The 17645-nt window shown below is 30.4% G+C and overlaps 1 protein-coding gene across 1 annotated transcript; it reads right to left on the reverse strand.

Moving 5' to 3' along the window:
• Nucleotides 1-5035: 5035 nt before the first annotated feature.
• LOC107002703 (probable carboxylesterase 18) lies at nt 5036-9174 on the reverse strand. The gene is made up of 2 exons (XM_015200847.2): nt 8451-9174; nt 5036-5673 (listed from the first exon to the last, which is right to left on the reverse strand). Exons 1-2 carry the CDS (start codon nt 9051-9053, stop codon nt 5236-5238), a joined length of 1041 nt encoding a protein of 346 aa, XP_015056333.1. The 5' UTR covers nt 9054-9174; the 3' UTR covers nt 5036-5235.
• Nucleotides 9175-17645: the final 8471 nt, after the last annotated feature.

Below are 17645 nucleotides of genomic sequence, written 5' to 3' on the forward strand. Positions count from 1 at the left end.
GGGGGGGGGGGGAGCAAGAAAAGGGAGAAAAAGAAGAAACGGGAGTTTCTAGCTGTGGGTCCCAGCGCGTGGAATCACGCAGCTTGACTTATTTGGTTTATGTGTTGAGGTCAGCACTTAGGTGGGTAGAAAATAGATAAAAATATAATTTAGGTGGGTAATGGGACACCCGTGAAGTTGGAGTGTGTAGTTGGGATTTCAGATATAGATTGGGGGGGCTATTGATCATTTTCTCTAAAATAAAAGAACATATTAAATTTCTACCTTCTTTGTTTCATATTAATAATTTAGTTTTTGCTCTTACAGATTTCTTAAGAATAGAATAATATTTTACTAATTTACATCTTAATTTTTTTTGGGTAACTTCATAAATTTACTTCTACTTTTAAAAATATTTAATTGTTATAATAAAATAGAAAATTGTAATTAATTATATCTTTGAAAATTAACAAATAATTTTTTATAACTATTTTTAACAATATAAATAATTAATATCGAAATGAAAAAATAATATCAAAAGTTAAAAATAGAATGAGTCAGGCAAGATTTTTTGAATTTCATTTTTTTCATGAATAAAGTTATTAAAGTATGAAATTTGGAACAATTGTTAGAAAAGAAACCAAAGTAAAAAAGTAAAAAAAAAAGTAAAAAAGAGAGAAAAAATGTTAAAAGGAAGAGAGCGAAGAGTTTGGTCAATTTTCTGAAATAGATCCATTCGGTAAAATATAAATGAGTCTCATATAATTTTTGTCTGTCACATTATACTTGAGCCTCATTCATGATATAAAATTTCATAATCTACCAAAAGATCTTTGATCGTACCTTAGCTAAGTCAATAAACACCATATGTAGATGTTTTCTTTTTGTGATGACCAAATTTTCATCAATCTTCTTACAAAAAAGATTGTGTTCATTGTATTACATCTACCAGACATAAATTCAAACTGATTCTCTCGTCATAATCCTGAAATCTACACAATATTACAATATTTCGTTCGCAAATTGAAAAGATTTACTTGTCAGTATTCATTAATAAATAATTTAACTTACTATAATATTCCCCTTGTTTGTGGCATCATATAGTTTCATATTGTAACTTGCATATGGACAGGTAAAGCCTTTTTTAACATTCTTAGGATGATGTGATTCCAGGAATTAAGGATGAGTTTTTAATAGGGGACGATTCGACGAAATCTATGACCTGAAGTCAAATTATAATAAGAGGCTTCTAAACAAATCGACTTATTATTTATGCATTAAACAAACGAGATAAACAGAAATTACTAAGTCATAAGAGTTAGGTGGATGATTTATTTAATTTGTAGAAAATCTTTATTGGAAACTAAGACATCAAACTCTTATCATGTTATATTTTAAGATCACAATCCAACTTAAATCAAATCTATTTATAGTAAGGACATTTTATATTACAATATTGCAAATATTTATGATCATTATATACATTATTAAATGCATGAGTTGTCTTTGAAGTTCCATTCATGTGGACAGTTAACAAGTTGTTATTAATGATGAACCCATATAATTACAAAATGCAATAAATTAGTACCTAGATATGTAGTTGCAACTTGCACCTACTGAACATGAATGTGATCTTCACAAAAGTACATACACAAATGGGTAAGGAATTAAGATATGTCAGGATAAGAAGATAAACTAAACTACTTCTTTCTTTAAATAGACAAGTACTGGAGATGGGTGGATTTTATAATCTATTGTTAGATCAAGAAAAATCTTTCATCTTACATATTGGGTAATGTTAACATTCTGTCTATAGCAAGGCTCACAAGGGGTTAAGTGGCCTAGATCGGAGTCATGATCGAACATAAACATAATGCTTATTTGATGGACTTAATTAAGAAAATAAATTATGCTTTTCCTATCAACAATAACTTTTAACATGATGATAACCGTTTGATCATAACATTACCGCTACAATCTAGGGAGAGCCATAATTTATAAGGGTTAACATACTCCATATTTGCATTGTGCAACCCCCCGATCTTTAGCATCATGCAAAGTGAACCATTGAGTTAGAAGTCTAAAGGGTAAAAAAAATTATCAAAAATTCTAAATAAATATATCAATTTCTTTTCTAACCAAAAGGGTAAAATCGCTACTGATGCAGCAATTTTGTCCATATTTTTTTTTCTTTTTTTAAAAAGAAAATCGCTGCCAATGCAGCTTTTTTGGCGAATTTTTTTTTAAAAAAAAAAAAAAGTTAAGCTGCAACAGCAGCGTTTTTATAAAAAAAAAAAACTTTTTCTTTATAATCGCTGTGTAGGTAGCAATTTTTGTGGGTAAATTTTTTTTTTCTTTTTGGAAAATCGCTGTGTTGACAGCGAATTGTGCACTTTTTTTGGTAAAGTGATTTGTTTTTTTTTTAATTTTCTGCCAATTATGTTTTTAAAGTGATTTGTTTTTTTTTTTATTTTCTGCCAATTATTTTTTAAAAGTGATTTTTTTAAAAAGAAAATTCTGCCAATTATTTTTTAAAAAAAATCGTATTAAATATTGGTAATTTTTTTTGGTCAAAAAAAAAATTGTATTACAATTGTTAATAAGGATTTCACTTAATACAATTACAAGAAATAAAATGGTAGCAATATTTTAAAAAAAAAATTAATTAAGTAAAATAGTTGCCTAGCTGTCATGGCACCAAATTTTCAAAAAGAAGAAAAAGAGTTCCACCGAAATCGCTGTCTTGGCAGCAATTTTTTCCAAAAAGAATAAAAATGAAATTTCCCTCTAAAATCGTTGCCTTTAAAAAAAAAATATGAAAACGCTGCATGGGCAGCGATTTTGTTGTAAAAGTGAAAAAAAAGTTCTGACAAAATCGTTGATAGGTCAACGATTCTGCCCTTTTGGTTAAAAAAGAAATCATATACCCTTTTAAAATTTTTGACAATTATTTTTACCCTTTAGACTTCGGACTCGTGAACCTTTCATTACTAATCCTAACAATAAGTATTTCCAACTAATGTCATACACTCTCTTGGCTATTAGTCCCTTTTGTATTCCCTTTGTACCAATTTATGTGATTCACTTTTTTTCGATTAATATTAAAATAGAGATATATTTAAAATTTTAAAATATAAATTTGACCGTTTTGATCTATTAATTCTTATAGCTGAATATGCTAAACTTCTAAAGATATGTAGTACTATATATTTAAATAATTTTGTGTATGTAATCAAATATCCAATTAGAATAGTACTTCTAAAAATGGATTTACCAATCTTTTAGTTCATTTCAATTTTAAAAATGTCTCTTTTGTTTTTTTGGAAGTTATTTAGTTTATTTTTCGTACGTGACATGTTTAACCATAAAATTAAATGGTATTTCAATATATTTCACATATCATTTATTTAAGACCAATAAATTAAAAAAAAGATCTTTACTTTCACAAAATAAACTATTTAACATATAAATTTTTTTCATAGGAGCCCCCTGAGGATAGGGATAGCTGGGTCATTTGCATTTTGGCCACCCTTTTTGTGTTTGGTTTGTAATTTTTATCCCTCGTAGTGCATACTTTATTTTTTCGCTAGGCGTAAGATTATATTTTTTATACCATAATATTTAAAACTTTTGCAGGTACATGTAAAATGAATCTTGAATCTATATAACTTAACCTCAAGAACTAGCTTACGAGAGGAGGATCAATGTCCAAATTCATATAAGGAGACCATGCACCCATCTCTTTTTACTTTGATGCGGATACGTTCACCTTACCTCACGACAGTGACGGAGCCAGACATTTTATAAAGTGTGTGCAAAATATAAAGAAGCAACTAACAAAAAAATTTAGCGCGTAAGTCCATATCTAACTTGCTTAAGATAGCGACTTTTAAATCGATCATGAATAACGTCATAATTAGTTTTTAACCAAATACAATTCATATATCTTTTTATCTTCAGTTTGGATTGCTTGTAGTTGTAAAAACACACCATAAATTATATAGATTGAAATAATAATTTTATTACATACGAATCAAGATTTCTATTAAACACATATCACACGTTCAAGAAAACATAACACTAATTTATCGATTTTTACGTAAATCTAAATTATTTTTATCATTGAGTTTGCTACTTCTTAATTTAATGAATATTAAATTTATTGTGTTTTGGTAAAGAATATGTGAATATCATAATCAAAAGTGTTAAACTCAATTTGTTCTCTTGATTCGCCTATAAATCATTGAAAGAAATTAACAATGCTAGAAAAAATAATGATGAAAGAAATTAAAAATAATATATGGATAATAACACATAATCTTTTCTTCTAATATATTTTTAGATAGAAACTTATTTGAAATACTATTTAATATTTAATAAAATAAATACCCAATACGAAAGTTTCAATTAAATTTAGTTATTAATAAATATTTATTTTATCTTAATTTATGAAACATACTAAAGACCTACTTTGTTTTTTTAGTATATCTCAAAAATGAATGTTGTCTACAATTAGGAATCATTTAACTTTAAACTGTAGTCTTATTAAATTTTAAATTAATCTTTTCTTTATACTGAATAATTAGTACAGGACCACCAAAAAAACCCTTTGAATTATGAGGTAATAAGCAAGAATTGATACTTTGACCTCTAAGTGAATTGTACACCTTTTACCACTGAGTCAAAGACTGCAACCATGTCATGGTTATGCAAATTTAATTATATAATATATATTCAATAAATTTGACCTACATATATAATATAATTTTTCGATAAGGTTGTTCACGTGCACAACCTTGATTGACTGTGGCTCCGTCCCTGCCTCACGATCCATGTTGGACATCTGATGCGTGAGCAACTTAATTTAGAAGCTTAATATCGATACACAAGTATTGAAATGAAACTTGCTTTGGTACCTTATAAAAAAATGATATATTGTGGTTTGCTCAATTACAAAAGCTAGTTCATGAGCGGAGATGAAACCATCCCTCCCTTTTTCATTAGATGTGGCAATTTTAACCTTATGCCCCACTAGACATTAGTTCTAGAGCAAAAATTAAAATAATCAATTCATTTGAAGGGTAAAACGTGCAAATTAGGGAAATGAAATACAACCATTTGTTTATTACATTACAACAACACATAAACATGGATCCTCATGAATACATGCCTATTTTACTTGTTTAAGATCTCCATGAGAACCCTAACAAATACTACACACTTGATATGACATATTAGTTAGTGAATCATGGCACATCAATTCTTCACAACCTTAGAGCATTGCTTATTGATAAAGTCCTTAACCTCAAGAATAAGTTGTGTAGCTTCAGGAACCTCAGGGAAAATGTAGAAAGCATGCACCATAGTTGGATACTCTGAGAGGTGAACATCTTTGCCAGACCTCTTAAGCCACTCATAGTACCTCCTTTGCCAATCTTTAAGGGGATCAAAACCACCCACGACTACCATCGTTGCTGGAAATTTGTCCAGCTTTGATATGTCAACAGCCCTTGGACCGCTAACATTAATAACCTCATGATCGCGATCCATTCCTTCACCAGGTGGAATGAACGCATTCCACATCCAATCTGTTTTTCTCACTGATATCAACGGATCAACGTCTACTAGTTTTAATTCTGACTCCGTTCGTTCCTCTCCTCCAAAAAAGGGTTGTATAGCCACCAGTCCAATTACCTAGAGCACATAATACAGTAAGGCAAATCCAGAATCAGGGGATATTGTCTGATTAGTTTAATATGCATAGATTTTGGGCAAACATGGTATATACATTTTTAAAAGTACCACTATTTCATACTAGTGACATTCAAAATAAATATTCAATCAGTTTATTTGTCTTACTTTACTTTCGACTCCACAAATTCAATATAATTTGTGGGCGTGGGAGAAGTCTCTAATTAGAATCAGTCACGCGACCAACTGTGACGTGAAAAAGTGAAAAGATGGTAAGGCTTGATTGTCAAAAGGAAGAAAAATCTGCAATAGACTCTAGTATAATTAATGATTGAGATTGGCTTCCTCACAAATTATTTTTTTTTCAAAGGTACATGTCTATTTTTTTTATTTCAAAAAGACATACTCCCTCCATTTAAAAAAGGATGACATAATTTGATTTGAAATGGAGTTTTAAAAAAAAAAAAAACTTTTTAATTTTGTAGTTCTAAATTAAAGTTATGTCAAATGTACCAAAATACCCTTTAATCTTGTGGTCTTAAACATGTTACGTGGAAAGTTAAAGTTAAAATGTTGCCAAAAAAGGAAAGGGGTCATTTTTTTTTAAACAGACTAAAAAAGAAATAGGGACATTCTTTTTTAAACGGAGGAAGTAATACATAAATGTGTCTTTTAACTTGACAACATTTTATAGTTGTGTCGTCTAACTTTAAATGTGCACAAATATTTCACAGTTGTGTGCTCCAACTTTGGGTGTGCACAAATAAACATTTTCATTTATATAAAGTTGAACAAGTAGACACGTGTGTCCTATGTGACATAAGACACCACCATGTAAGATGAAAATTATCATGTATGATGCCATAGGACGTGTGTCTACTTATTCAATGTTATATAAATTTAAATATCTACTTAATACACACCTAAAATTAGAGAACATAAATATGACTTAAAGTCAAATCAAAAAAACATATTTATATGTTATGCCTTTCGAATATAAAAACTGAGCCACTTTTTTTCAATTTCTCTTTTTTATCAAAGTTGACAAAAATGGAGACTCGTAAATCATGATCTATTACTCTTTCCTTTTAAAAAAGATGACCTTATTTGATTTTGGAACGGAATTTAAGAAAAAAAATTTAATGTTGTGGTTCTAAATTAAAGTTATGTCAAATGTATCAAAATGTTTTTTAACCTTGTGGTCTTAAAATGTCACGTGGAAAGTTAAATTTAAAGTGTTGCGATAAAATGAAAGGGGTCATTCTTTTTTAAAACAAACTAAAAAGGAAATACGGACATTCTTTTGAAAACGGAGCGAGTATATTAACTTCAAAAGGTAGAATTCTGTTAATGTCAATCGAACTACTTTGTGAAAAATGTGTAGAATTTCTACTTCTAAGTTCTAATCTCACTGATCTTTTGAGTCCTACTTTAGCTATAAATATCACAAAATTAAATAGAAAGAGACACTATCTTGAAAACACTAACTACTATCGTCATACGGTTCGCACTACTAAACACCAAATGAAATGAAGAATTGGTAAGCGAAGAAGACGATAAAATTGGGATGGAGATGACATAAAAGACCAGGAAAAAAAAAAGGAGGAATTGGTAAGCGAAGAAGAAAATGATTGTATGGGTATGGATTGTGGCGGAAAAAAACAATAAAAGTGGAGGAAAATGATAGAGAAGATGATTGTGTAGGGATGGGAGTGTTGATTTTTTCTATTTATTGAAACCTTTTTTAAGAACATATTTGGATAAATAATTTACCTGTCGTTTGTTCATTGGTCATTTTATCTATTTTTATCCTTATTTTATATTTTTAATATGACATGACTGTTGAAATGACTTGGCTGTTGTCGTGATATAAATTGTATCTACTTATCCCATCATTTATATTTTATATTAAATTGATCAGATAAGTTATATCATATATCTATTAACTGTTTATTTTATTTGTAAATAAAATATATAATTCACATTATTATTTTTAGAATTATTTATATCTTATATAATAATTATTTTCATCCTCATAAAATTTATTATTATTTTAAATCAACTTCTACTTTAACATTTTTATAGATTAATTTTATTATTTTTTACAAAATTTATTTACCAATCAAATTGACCAACAAATGATGAAAAGTAATAATATTGATTCATTTTTCAATTATATAATCGAGAAATGCAAGCGTTGTTTGTATTAGATGTAAGGATTATATTATAGACTACTACACTATAACTTATATTTTTTGTTGAATTAAAATTTAATTAATAAATATTAGCTTTGTGACCTTGTATTATGTGATTTTATAATTTTTTGCTTATTTGGTATGATTTTTACAACTATATAATATTAAAAGTTCAAATTACACATCTAAACAAAATTTTAATTTTATCAAGTTATTTATATTATAATTTCATATTGGACGGTCAAAATGAGCCTCTACGATCTCATAGTTTATATTAATATTTCATATCATCATTTGAGTTTATATTAAGATTTCATATCATCATTTGAGTTTATATTAAGATTTCATATCATCATTTTACATAACACGGTTAAGCAGACCCTTATCAGGAGAAGATTGTTTATGAAAAAAGAACTCAAAATCACATAACAAGAAGATGTCTAAAATAAATAAAGCTAAGTTGATGTAGCTATGGCCTTCATTGCAAATTAGAAAATTTTTAAAAAAAGGACCGAAAAGTTAGGCAGTACAGTGACGTGACATGTATTGGCATGGAATATGATAGGAGTAAAAGAGGGACCATACCTTCAGTGCATCAAAGTTGGACGTCATTTCAGATGCGCGCTTAGCCACGTGATGAGCGAGGTTCCCGCCGGCACTATCTCCGGCAAGGAAGCAGCGAGATAAATCGACATTTTCCGGCAATAGCTCACGGCTCTTCTCATTGTCAAGGAACTTGAGCACATCAAAGCCATCGTCATACTGCGCAGGATACTTGTGTTCCGGAGCAAGCCGATAATTAACAGAGACAACAACAGCCGGGGTTTTCCTCGCGAAACGACGGCAAACGGCGTCGTACGCCTTCGTATCCGGGCTGAGATACACAAATCCGCCACCGTGGAAGAAGACGATGATCGGAAGTGAACTCAAATTCCGAGATTCATCGGTAGTTGGAATGAAGAGGCGAAACCAGAGATCGCGAGAAGAATCTACAGTGACCTCGTAGGATTTAACGCCGTTAACTGGATTTGGATTGGCAGAAGTTTTGAGACCAAAGATCCCGAGTAGCCGGCGGTTAACGGTGCCGTTTTGACGGCGAGAATAATCGGTAACGGTAGAGACGAAGGATAGTGCAATTCGTGTCCTCCAAGGAATTCCCGGAGATGATTTCTTCTCTTTTTGGGCCATAGATGAAGAAAGAAAAAAACGGAGAGAAATTGTGGATGTGTGGAAACAGAAAACCGGTTGTGAGGAAGCACAATAAGTAGGATTTAAGAGCCTGTTTGGCCAAGCAGTTGGGGAGACCAAAAAGACTTTTTTTTAAAAAAAAAATTAGGAGTATTTACTTTTTTAAGAAATAAAAGTAGTTGACAAATTAGTGAAACTTATTAGAAGCCGGATTCTTAGGTTGGTATGAAGAAAAATAGTAAAAAATAAGTGATTTTTTTTTTTAGTTGTTTGAAAAGTAGGTAAGAAAATGTTATTTTAAAAATATTTAGATGAGGTTATTCAAGTGAATAATGTAATGTTTCGAATCGTCATTAATTAGGAAACGAAAAAAGTCAGGAAAGTTGGGTCTTTCAGCTTGCCAGAGTGGGTCTAATGCCGCTAGGGCGACGACGCTCTAGGAGGATAAGTGGCCGCCAGAAAGGGATGGATGAGACAAAATTTAAATAACGCGGAGTCTTATTTTCTCATTTTTCTTAAAACACCAAATCGAGGCTAGAATCACAAAAGAAAACCTCAATAGGCTGCTCTAGGCTTGGGAATAAAGCAAAAGGATGTTTCTAGCGTAAGGGTAGCTTGCAAATTTCCCATCAAAATCCACCCTATCTTCGTTCAGAAGCCTGGATTGGAGTCATAATCTCTCTACATCTGCTTGACGTCCAAGTTAGCTAAGTTTATTTAATTGAGTAGTTATAATTAAATTCGTGATTCACTGCATAGTATATTGATAATTAATGGTAGAATTAATGTGTAGGCTTCTGTGCACCGAAAAGAGATGAGTATACATATATTCCTAGGGTTACATCAGACGTATATGGTAGGAGGAAACCCTATTCCGTGAACTAACCTACGTGATGGTTTGATCTTGTTTGTGTGATATATGTTGGTGATTACTTCATTGTAATGCATTTATGTATGTGAATGAAACATTGTTGATCAAACCTAATGAAATAAGTGTGAATGATTCAATGTATTTCATGTTTCAACACTTGATTGTATGATTATAAGAATGTACATATGAGTGTAATTGTGATTGTGGTTGTGCTGAATGGATCGGGTGTCATGTTCTGACACACTAACTTTAATTCGGTGCCACGTTTCGGCACATACCATTAAAATGTTCATATCTGTTAGTTATTGATAATTAATGTGGACGATATGTTGCTCTAAAATGATGACTAAATTGTTGAATTGACATATGTACTTGTTATTGAGAATATGGAGACGTACATTGTTCCTGAAACATTAATTGATTTATGCATTCTGGATTTGTGTGTTCACTACGTCGTGACGTGTTGGATATTTTGTTACTGAATAAACTGGAATGATAAGGCCCAATCGGGATGTGGTATGGTAAGTGGAGATTGAGGCCGAAGTTACTATGCATTACTTAGGGTGGGTGGTGTTCGTGTCGCAAATGTTAAGTAGACGGGGCTTATCTTGGAAGGGATTTGTATTGCAATGGTTAGCGAGCTTTAGTAGAATATACTATGGGGTCAAGGGTTGAGTGGTGACGGGAAAGAAGTGCAGGCGTGTTGTAAGTGGTTGGCCGGATTGATAATGATTGCATACAGAATCTCTTAAGGGGTCGAATGACTAAATTATAACCAAGACCGAAGCGAATCGGGGGTTAAAGTCAAATGTACTATTGTGATTAAAAGTATACGAGAATGGTAAAGGTGGAGGAACGGACAGTCTTATTGTATGTTTCCTACTAGTTGATTTCCCTATATTATGTGATGGTATTGGTTTAACTGATGGTACCTACCATTACGTATAGTTGTACTGATACTACTTTTGTTATGCTTTTTTGTCATAGTCTGGTTGTAGGGTCAGTGAGTTTTCATAAGTGAAGATGAACACCATCTCCAACAGCTCATATTTTTCCTTCCATGTGGTGGGAGTTGCGTCATTTGTTATTATGTTGTTTGCCTTGTGAATCTTAGAAGCTCTTGTACATGCTTAGACTAGATTCTTGAGGAAGTTAATTACTTTACGAGTTAACTTTGAGTGATCCAAAACTCTTATTTTACAAATCATTACATAAATTTCCTTTTTATTCGTCAGTTTTCTACATTATTTTGCACCTTTAAAATAGTTGGGATTGAGGATTCTCCAATAAAAGCGGGAACTGAGTTCTAAGGTGGCGGGTATGTGATGATCAAGGAATTAGGGTTGTGTGTTGGTGGAGAGGGAGAGGGAGAGGGAGAAAATAATATTTGAAATGTCAATTAAACCATTTGTTTTCTATCTCTATATGAAAAAAGAAAGATTAAGGAACTTGATTTCTAAGAAAAAATAGTTTTCAAAAATTGAAAATGAAAAATTGAAAAACTCCCATGCCAAACAAAAAAGTTATATATATATATATATATATTTAAAGATTCTTTTCGTCCTCTTTACCCAATACTTTTTATTTTTTGGTTTTATTTTGTATTTTATCTATTACTTTCTCCGTATACTTTTATTTATCATATTAAGCTTTTAAAAGTCAACTTGATTTATTTTCAAAGTTAATTAGATTACATGAATTGATATTTTAAATAAAAAATTTAGATATTCAAAAATCATTACTAAAGTTCTATAAATTACAATTTTTACATATCAATATGATTAAAAGAATATTGTAAAATGTTAATCAAAGTTCTTATAATTTGACTCTAAAAATAGAAACTATGACAATTAAAAATGAACAGATGTTGTATCATTCAAAGTCTTACTTTTACCTTTGCATGTAATTTACTCTCTTTTTTTTGTGATTCTTTTTAGGGAAATTGTATAAAATACTCCGCAAACTATTAATTTAGATTAATGTTATATTCATAGTTTATTTTATTCGTAATTCACAAGAAATATCCCTTTTTGCCATCTGACTCGATATACAATTAGCCATTTTCGTATACAATTAGTCATTTTATATATTTCAGTATAAAATGCGTTTGTATTTATATAAAACGATAGAAAAGTGTATATACAAGTACAACTACATATATTTTCATCTTATATACTTATAATTATATATATATACAAATCTTATTATACAAATTACAATGTATAAATGAAATTATATAAAACTGAACAATTTGTATAAAATTGGATTTATTTAGCGAATTATACAAATAAAAAACTCCATAGCAAACATAAAATTTGATATGAAGCGCAATTATATAAATTATAGCTGTAAAATACAAATATAAGTTTTATATTTGCTATACGTAAAAGTTACTTTTTTATAGAGTTAATACCTCAGATGGTCACTCAACTTTGCACTATTCTCTCAGAAAGTCACTCAACTTTCAATTTTCCCTCAAAAGTCACTCAACTATGCACTCTTCTCTCAGAAAGTCACTCAACTTTCAATTTTCCCTCAAAAGTCGCTCAACTATGCACTCTTCTCTCAGAAAGTCACTCAACTTTCAATTTTCCCTCAAAAGTCGCTCAACTATGCACTCTTCTCTCAGAAAGTCACTCAACTTTCAATTTTCCCTCAAAAGTCGCTCAACTATGCACTCTTCTCTCAGAAAGTCACTCAACTTTCAATTTTCCCTCAAAAGTCGCTCAACTATGCACTCTTCTCTCAGAAAGTCACTCAACTTTCAATTTTCCCTCAAAAGTCGCTCAACTATGCACTCTTCTCTCAGAAAGTCACTCAACTTTCAATTTTCCCTCAAAAGTCGCTCAACTATGCACTCTTCTCTCAGAAAGTCACTCAACTTTCAATTTTCCCTCAAAAGTCGCTCAACTATGCACTCTTCTCTCAGAAAGTCACTCAACTTTCAATTTTCCCTCAAAAGTCGCTCAACTATGCACTCTTCTCTCAGAAAGTCACTCAACTTTCAATTTTCCCTCAAAAGTCGCTCAACTATGCACTCTTCTCTCAGAAAGTCACTCAACTTTCAATTTTCCCTCAAAAGTCGCTCAACTATGCACTCTTCTCTCAGAAAGTCACTCAACTTTCAATTTTCCCTCAAAAGTCGCTCAACTATGCACTCTTCTCTCAGAAAGTCACTCAACTTTCAATTTTCCCTCAAAAGTCGCTCAACTATGCACTCTTCTCTCAGAAAGTCACTCAACTTTCAATTTTCCCTCAAAAGTCGCTCAACTATGCACTCTTCTCTCAGAAAGTCACTCAACTTTCAATTTTCCCTCAAAAGTCGCTCAACTATGCACTCTTCTCTCAGAAAGTCACTCAACTTTCAATTTTCCCTCAAAAGTCGCTCAACTATGCACTCTTCTCTCAGAAAGTCACTCAACTTTCAATTTTCCCTCAAAAGTCGCTCAACTATGCACTCTTCTCTCAGAAAGTCACTCAACTTTCAATTTTCCCTCAAAAGTCGCTCAACTATGCACTCTTCTCTCAGAAAGTCACTCAACTTTCAATTTTCCCTCAAAAGTCGCTCAACTATGCACTCTTCTCTCAGAAAGTCACTCAACTTTCAATTTTCCCTCAAAAGTCGCTCAACTATGCACTCTTCTCTCAGAAAGTCACTCAACTTTCAATTTTCCCTCAAAAGTCGCTCAACTATGCACTCTTCTCTCAGAAAGTCACTCAACTTTCAATTTTCCCTCAAAAGTCGCTCAACTATGCACTCTTCTCTCAGAAAGTCACTCAACTTTCAATTTTCCCTCAAAAGTCGCTCAACTATGCACTCTTCTCTCAGAAAGTCACTCAACTTTCAATTTTCCCTCAAAAGTCGCTCAACTATGCACTCTTCTCTCAGAAAGTCACTCAACTTTCAATTTTCCCTCAAAAGTCGCTCAACTATGCACTCTTCTCTCAGAAAGTCACTCAACTTTCAATTTTCCCTCAAAAGTCGCTCAACTATGCACTCTTCTCTCAGAAAGTCACTCAACTTTCAATTTTCCCTCAAAAGTCGCTCAACTATGCACTCTTCTCTCAGAAAGTCACTCAACTTTCAATTTTCCCTCAAAAGTCGCTCAACTATGCACTCTTCTCTCAGAAAGTCACTCAACTTTCAATTTTCCCTCAAAAGTCGCTCAACTATGCACTCTTCTCTCAGAAAGTCACTCAACTTTCAATTTTCCCTCAAAAGTCGCTCAACTATGCACTCTTCTCTCAGAAAGTCACTCAACTTTCAATTTTCCCTCAAAAGTCGCTCAACTATGCACTCTTCTCTCAGAAAGTCACTCAACTTTCAATTTTCCCTCAAAAGTCGCTCAACTATGCACTCTTCTCTCAGAAAGTCACTCAACTTTCAATTTTCCCTCAAAAGTCGCTCAACTATGCACTCTTCTCTCAGAAAGTCACTCAACTTTCAATTTTCCCTCAAAAGTCGCTCAACTATGCACTCTTCTCTCAGAAAGTCACTCAACTTTCAATTTTCCCTCAAAAGTCACTCAACTATCCACTCTTTCCTCAGAAAGTCACTCAATCTATTAAATTATTTTTAATTAAAATTTATTGATATTAATTATTTATATAACAAACCAAAAATTTTAAAAAATAAATTAAATCATTTAGTGATCTACCCACCTAACCCGACCCATTAAAAAATATAATATGACCCATTTTATTTTATCTTTAATCCTAAATTAATCTAATCCTAATTCAAGGTTAAAGAGAGGGATTAATTTAGGATTAAAGATAAAATAAAATGGGTCATATCATATTTTTTAATGGGTCGGGTTAGGTGGGTGGATCACTAAATGATTTAATTTATTTTTTAAAATTTTTGGTTTGTTATATAAATAATTAATATCAATAAATTTTAATTAAAAATAATTTAATAGATTGAGTGACTTTCTGAGGAAAGAGTGGATAGTTGAGTGACTTTTGAGGGAAAATTGAAAGTTGAGTGACTTTCTGAGAGAAGAGTGCATAGTTGAGTGACTTTTGAGGGAAAATTGAAAGTTGAGTGACTTTCTGAGAGAATAGTGCAAAGTTGAGTGACCATCTGAGGTATTAACTCCTTTTTTATATGCAATGATTTAGTTTGTAGAATGATATTTATATATAAAAAATAATCTGATATTTTTTAGTATATTGAAATCTTTATGTTAATATTATATTAATAATTATATTATTCAAAGTTTTACTTTTACCTTTGCATGTAAAAAGTTTTACTCTCTTTTTTTGGTGATTCTTTTTATATGCAGTGATTTACTTTGTAAAATGATATTTAAAATCTGATATTTTTTAGTATATTGAAATATTTATGTTAATATTAATTAATATTTAATTTACCTATAGATTACATTGATTAAAAATGTATCGTATATGTACTTTTTAATTGAATACTTTTCAAATATTATTAATACCAAATGTTGTGGTCGAGATATGCGAATATAACAATGAAAGAGTTAATTATATCATATCTCTATTCTTATTCAAATTACAAAATTCCTTAAGTTTAATGAAATTCAGATATATCCCAAAACTTTCAAACATCGTGTTTTGATTCTGGATACATTGCTCCGATACATCACGTTTCAGTTTCAAATACATCACTCAAGGTCCTGATACATCGAGTATGTTCAAATACATCGCATAAAGTGATGTATCCGACTTATACATTACGTAAAGTGATGTATCAGACCCCGATACATCGCGCAAAGTGATGTATACACTACAACAAATATAACTTTTAGCGGTATAAATATTGACACTAATAAAGAGTGCTAAAGTCTTTACCGGCATTAGTTAAGTGTCATTAGAACCAATGCCGCTAGAGGCTTTAGGGACATATACAAATAGTGACAACTACCGCTAAAAAACATATTTAGTGGCAATTAATAATTAATTACCGCTAATAATCATTTTTGTTGTAGTGATCCGAGAATATGAGAGAGTATGAATTTTCATAATTTTTTAAATTGTGAAATTTTTTGAAGAATATGGTAAAATAAATTCTAAATTTTAGGCTAATTTTTCAATAAAACAACCTGGTCTTATATAAAAGAGAGAAAACCTTGTTGAAACATTTTACATGAAAAAATAGCATAACATGACATCCATTTTACTAATTGACAACATATAGCCTCTTTTTATTTTATTGACGAAAAAAGGTTTTTTAAAATCAAATTTTACAATTTGTAACCCATATAGAAGGCTTTTTTTAATTAAATTAATAATTTTAAAAGGTGGTAGCATGATGTTCTTTCTTATTGAGAAGTGGTTTTTTTTTCATTTTTTTTCTCTTCTGTGCCATACATATACGATTCTTTTAAATTGTGTTTCTTTATTGATTATCTTCTTCATTATTTTGAATAAAGATGATTTGTTTTCTTGTTTATTAGTTTTACATATTGAATTCTATAAAAACATTCATTCATAGTTTATTTTGTCTCTTTCGCTTTCAAATTCTTGTGGTTTGTTGATATTTACCCATCAATTTCTGTACTTGTTAGCCTATGTTTGACCCCTCTTGTATTGTCGTTCGATTTTTTTTTATGTTTTAATTTGAAATTGAAGGTTATATCTAATTTAGATAAAAAAAAAATTAGGCAATAGTAATTAATTGTGGGTATCAATTGTCATGTTTAAGAAACTTATCCTAGGATAATTTATAAAATTGGGATTCTGATTCTAATTTTGTGGATTCTCCATCCATAACTCTAAATTTTATAGTCATGTAAGTTCTTCTCGTTATTCGATTCAACTTGCGTGTTTTCCATTGAGCATTTTATATTTCATGTGTAATCTTCATTTTCTGAAGGAAGAATTTGGAATGTATACAATTTTTAAGAGAATGAATACACGGATATGCATACATGAATGCAATGCATACATTATCTTCCTGATTAAAAAAAAAATTCAATGCAGTGTATACATATTATGAGTGAATGAATACGTAAAGTGTTTAATTTTTTAATATGTATACATTGGACGGGATAACATAGCTATAAATGTATAGTAATACTAAGTGAATGAATACACTATTTTTAGACGGTTACGTATTGTATATATAATTTTGTATGTTTCCGTTATTTTTGTTTTTGAGTAATTTTGATTATACGAGAAAAATAAAAAATAAAACTATAAAAATATCATTAATTAATTTAGGTCATTTTATGCTTATTTTTTATTTGTCTATTAAATACTAATTAATGTTGAACTATTTATTGCTAATTGTAACTATTAGTTGTATATATATATGTCATTTCCTCTTTTTACATCGAGTACTTAGTACTCAAGTCCTATTAAAGATTTATTACTGGCCCATAATGGAAACCCAAAACTAAATAAGAAAAATTACATGAATGAATACATTTTTAAAAATAATTACTGATTTTAGCGATACTTTTTGTTTATTATCATTTATAGCAATTATTGTGATAAATCTGTAATATGTATTAAACGTGAATTATGTATGCAATATATTTGAATTATAATTGTTTTTGAAATATATTATGCTTGTTTGATAAAAAATTGTCACATTGTATTATAAGTGTATTAAAATGTGTGATAAATGTATTATCCATCATTAAAACTTGTATTATATTTGAATAATAAATTTATCTTTGTAATATGTATTAAACTTGTATTATAAATTAATTAAAAGTGGTCAAGTGAAAAGAAAAATGTTATTGCTA

Source organism: Solanum pennellii, chromosome 10, assembly GCF_001406875.1.
Source record: "Solanum pennellii chromosome 10, SPENNV200".
NCBI classification, from domain to species: Eukaryota; Viridiplantae; Streptophyta; class Magnoliopsida; order Solanales; family Solanaceae; genus Solanum; species Solanum pennellii.

Coding starts and splice junctions, on each gene's coding strand:
- LOC107002703 (XM_015200847.2), bottom strand. CDS start 9,053: ATGGCCCAAAAAGAGAAGAAATCATCTCCGGGAATTCCTTGGAGGACA. Junction 5,674..8,450: donor CCAACTTTGATGCACTGAAG/GTATGGTCCCTC, acceptor TATGTGCTCTAG/GTAATTGGACTGGTGGCTAT.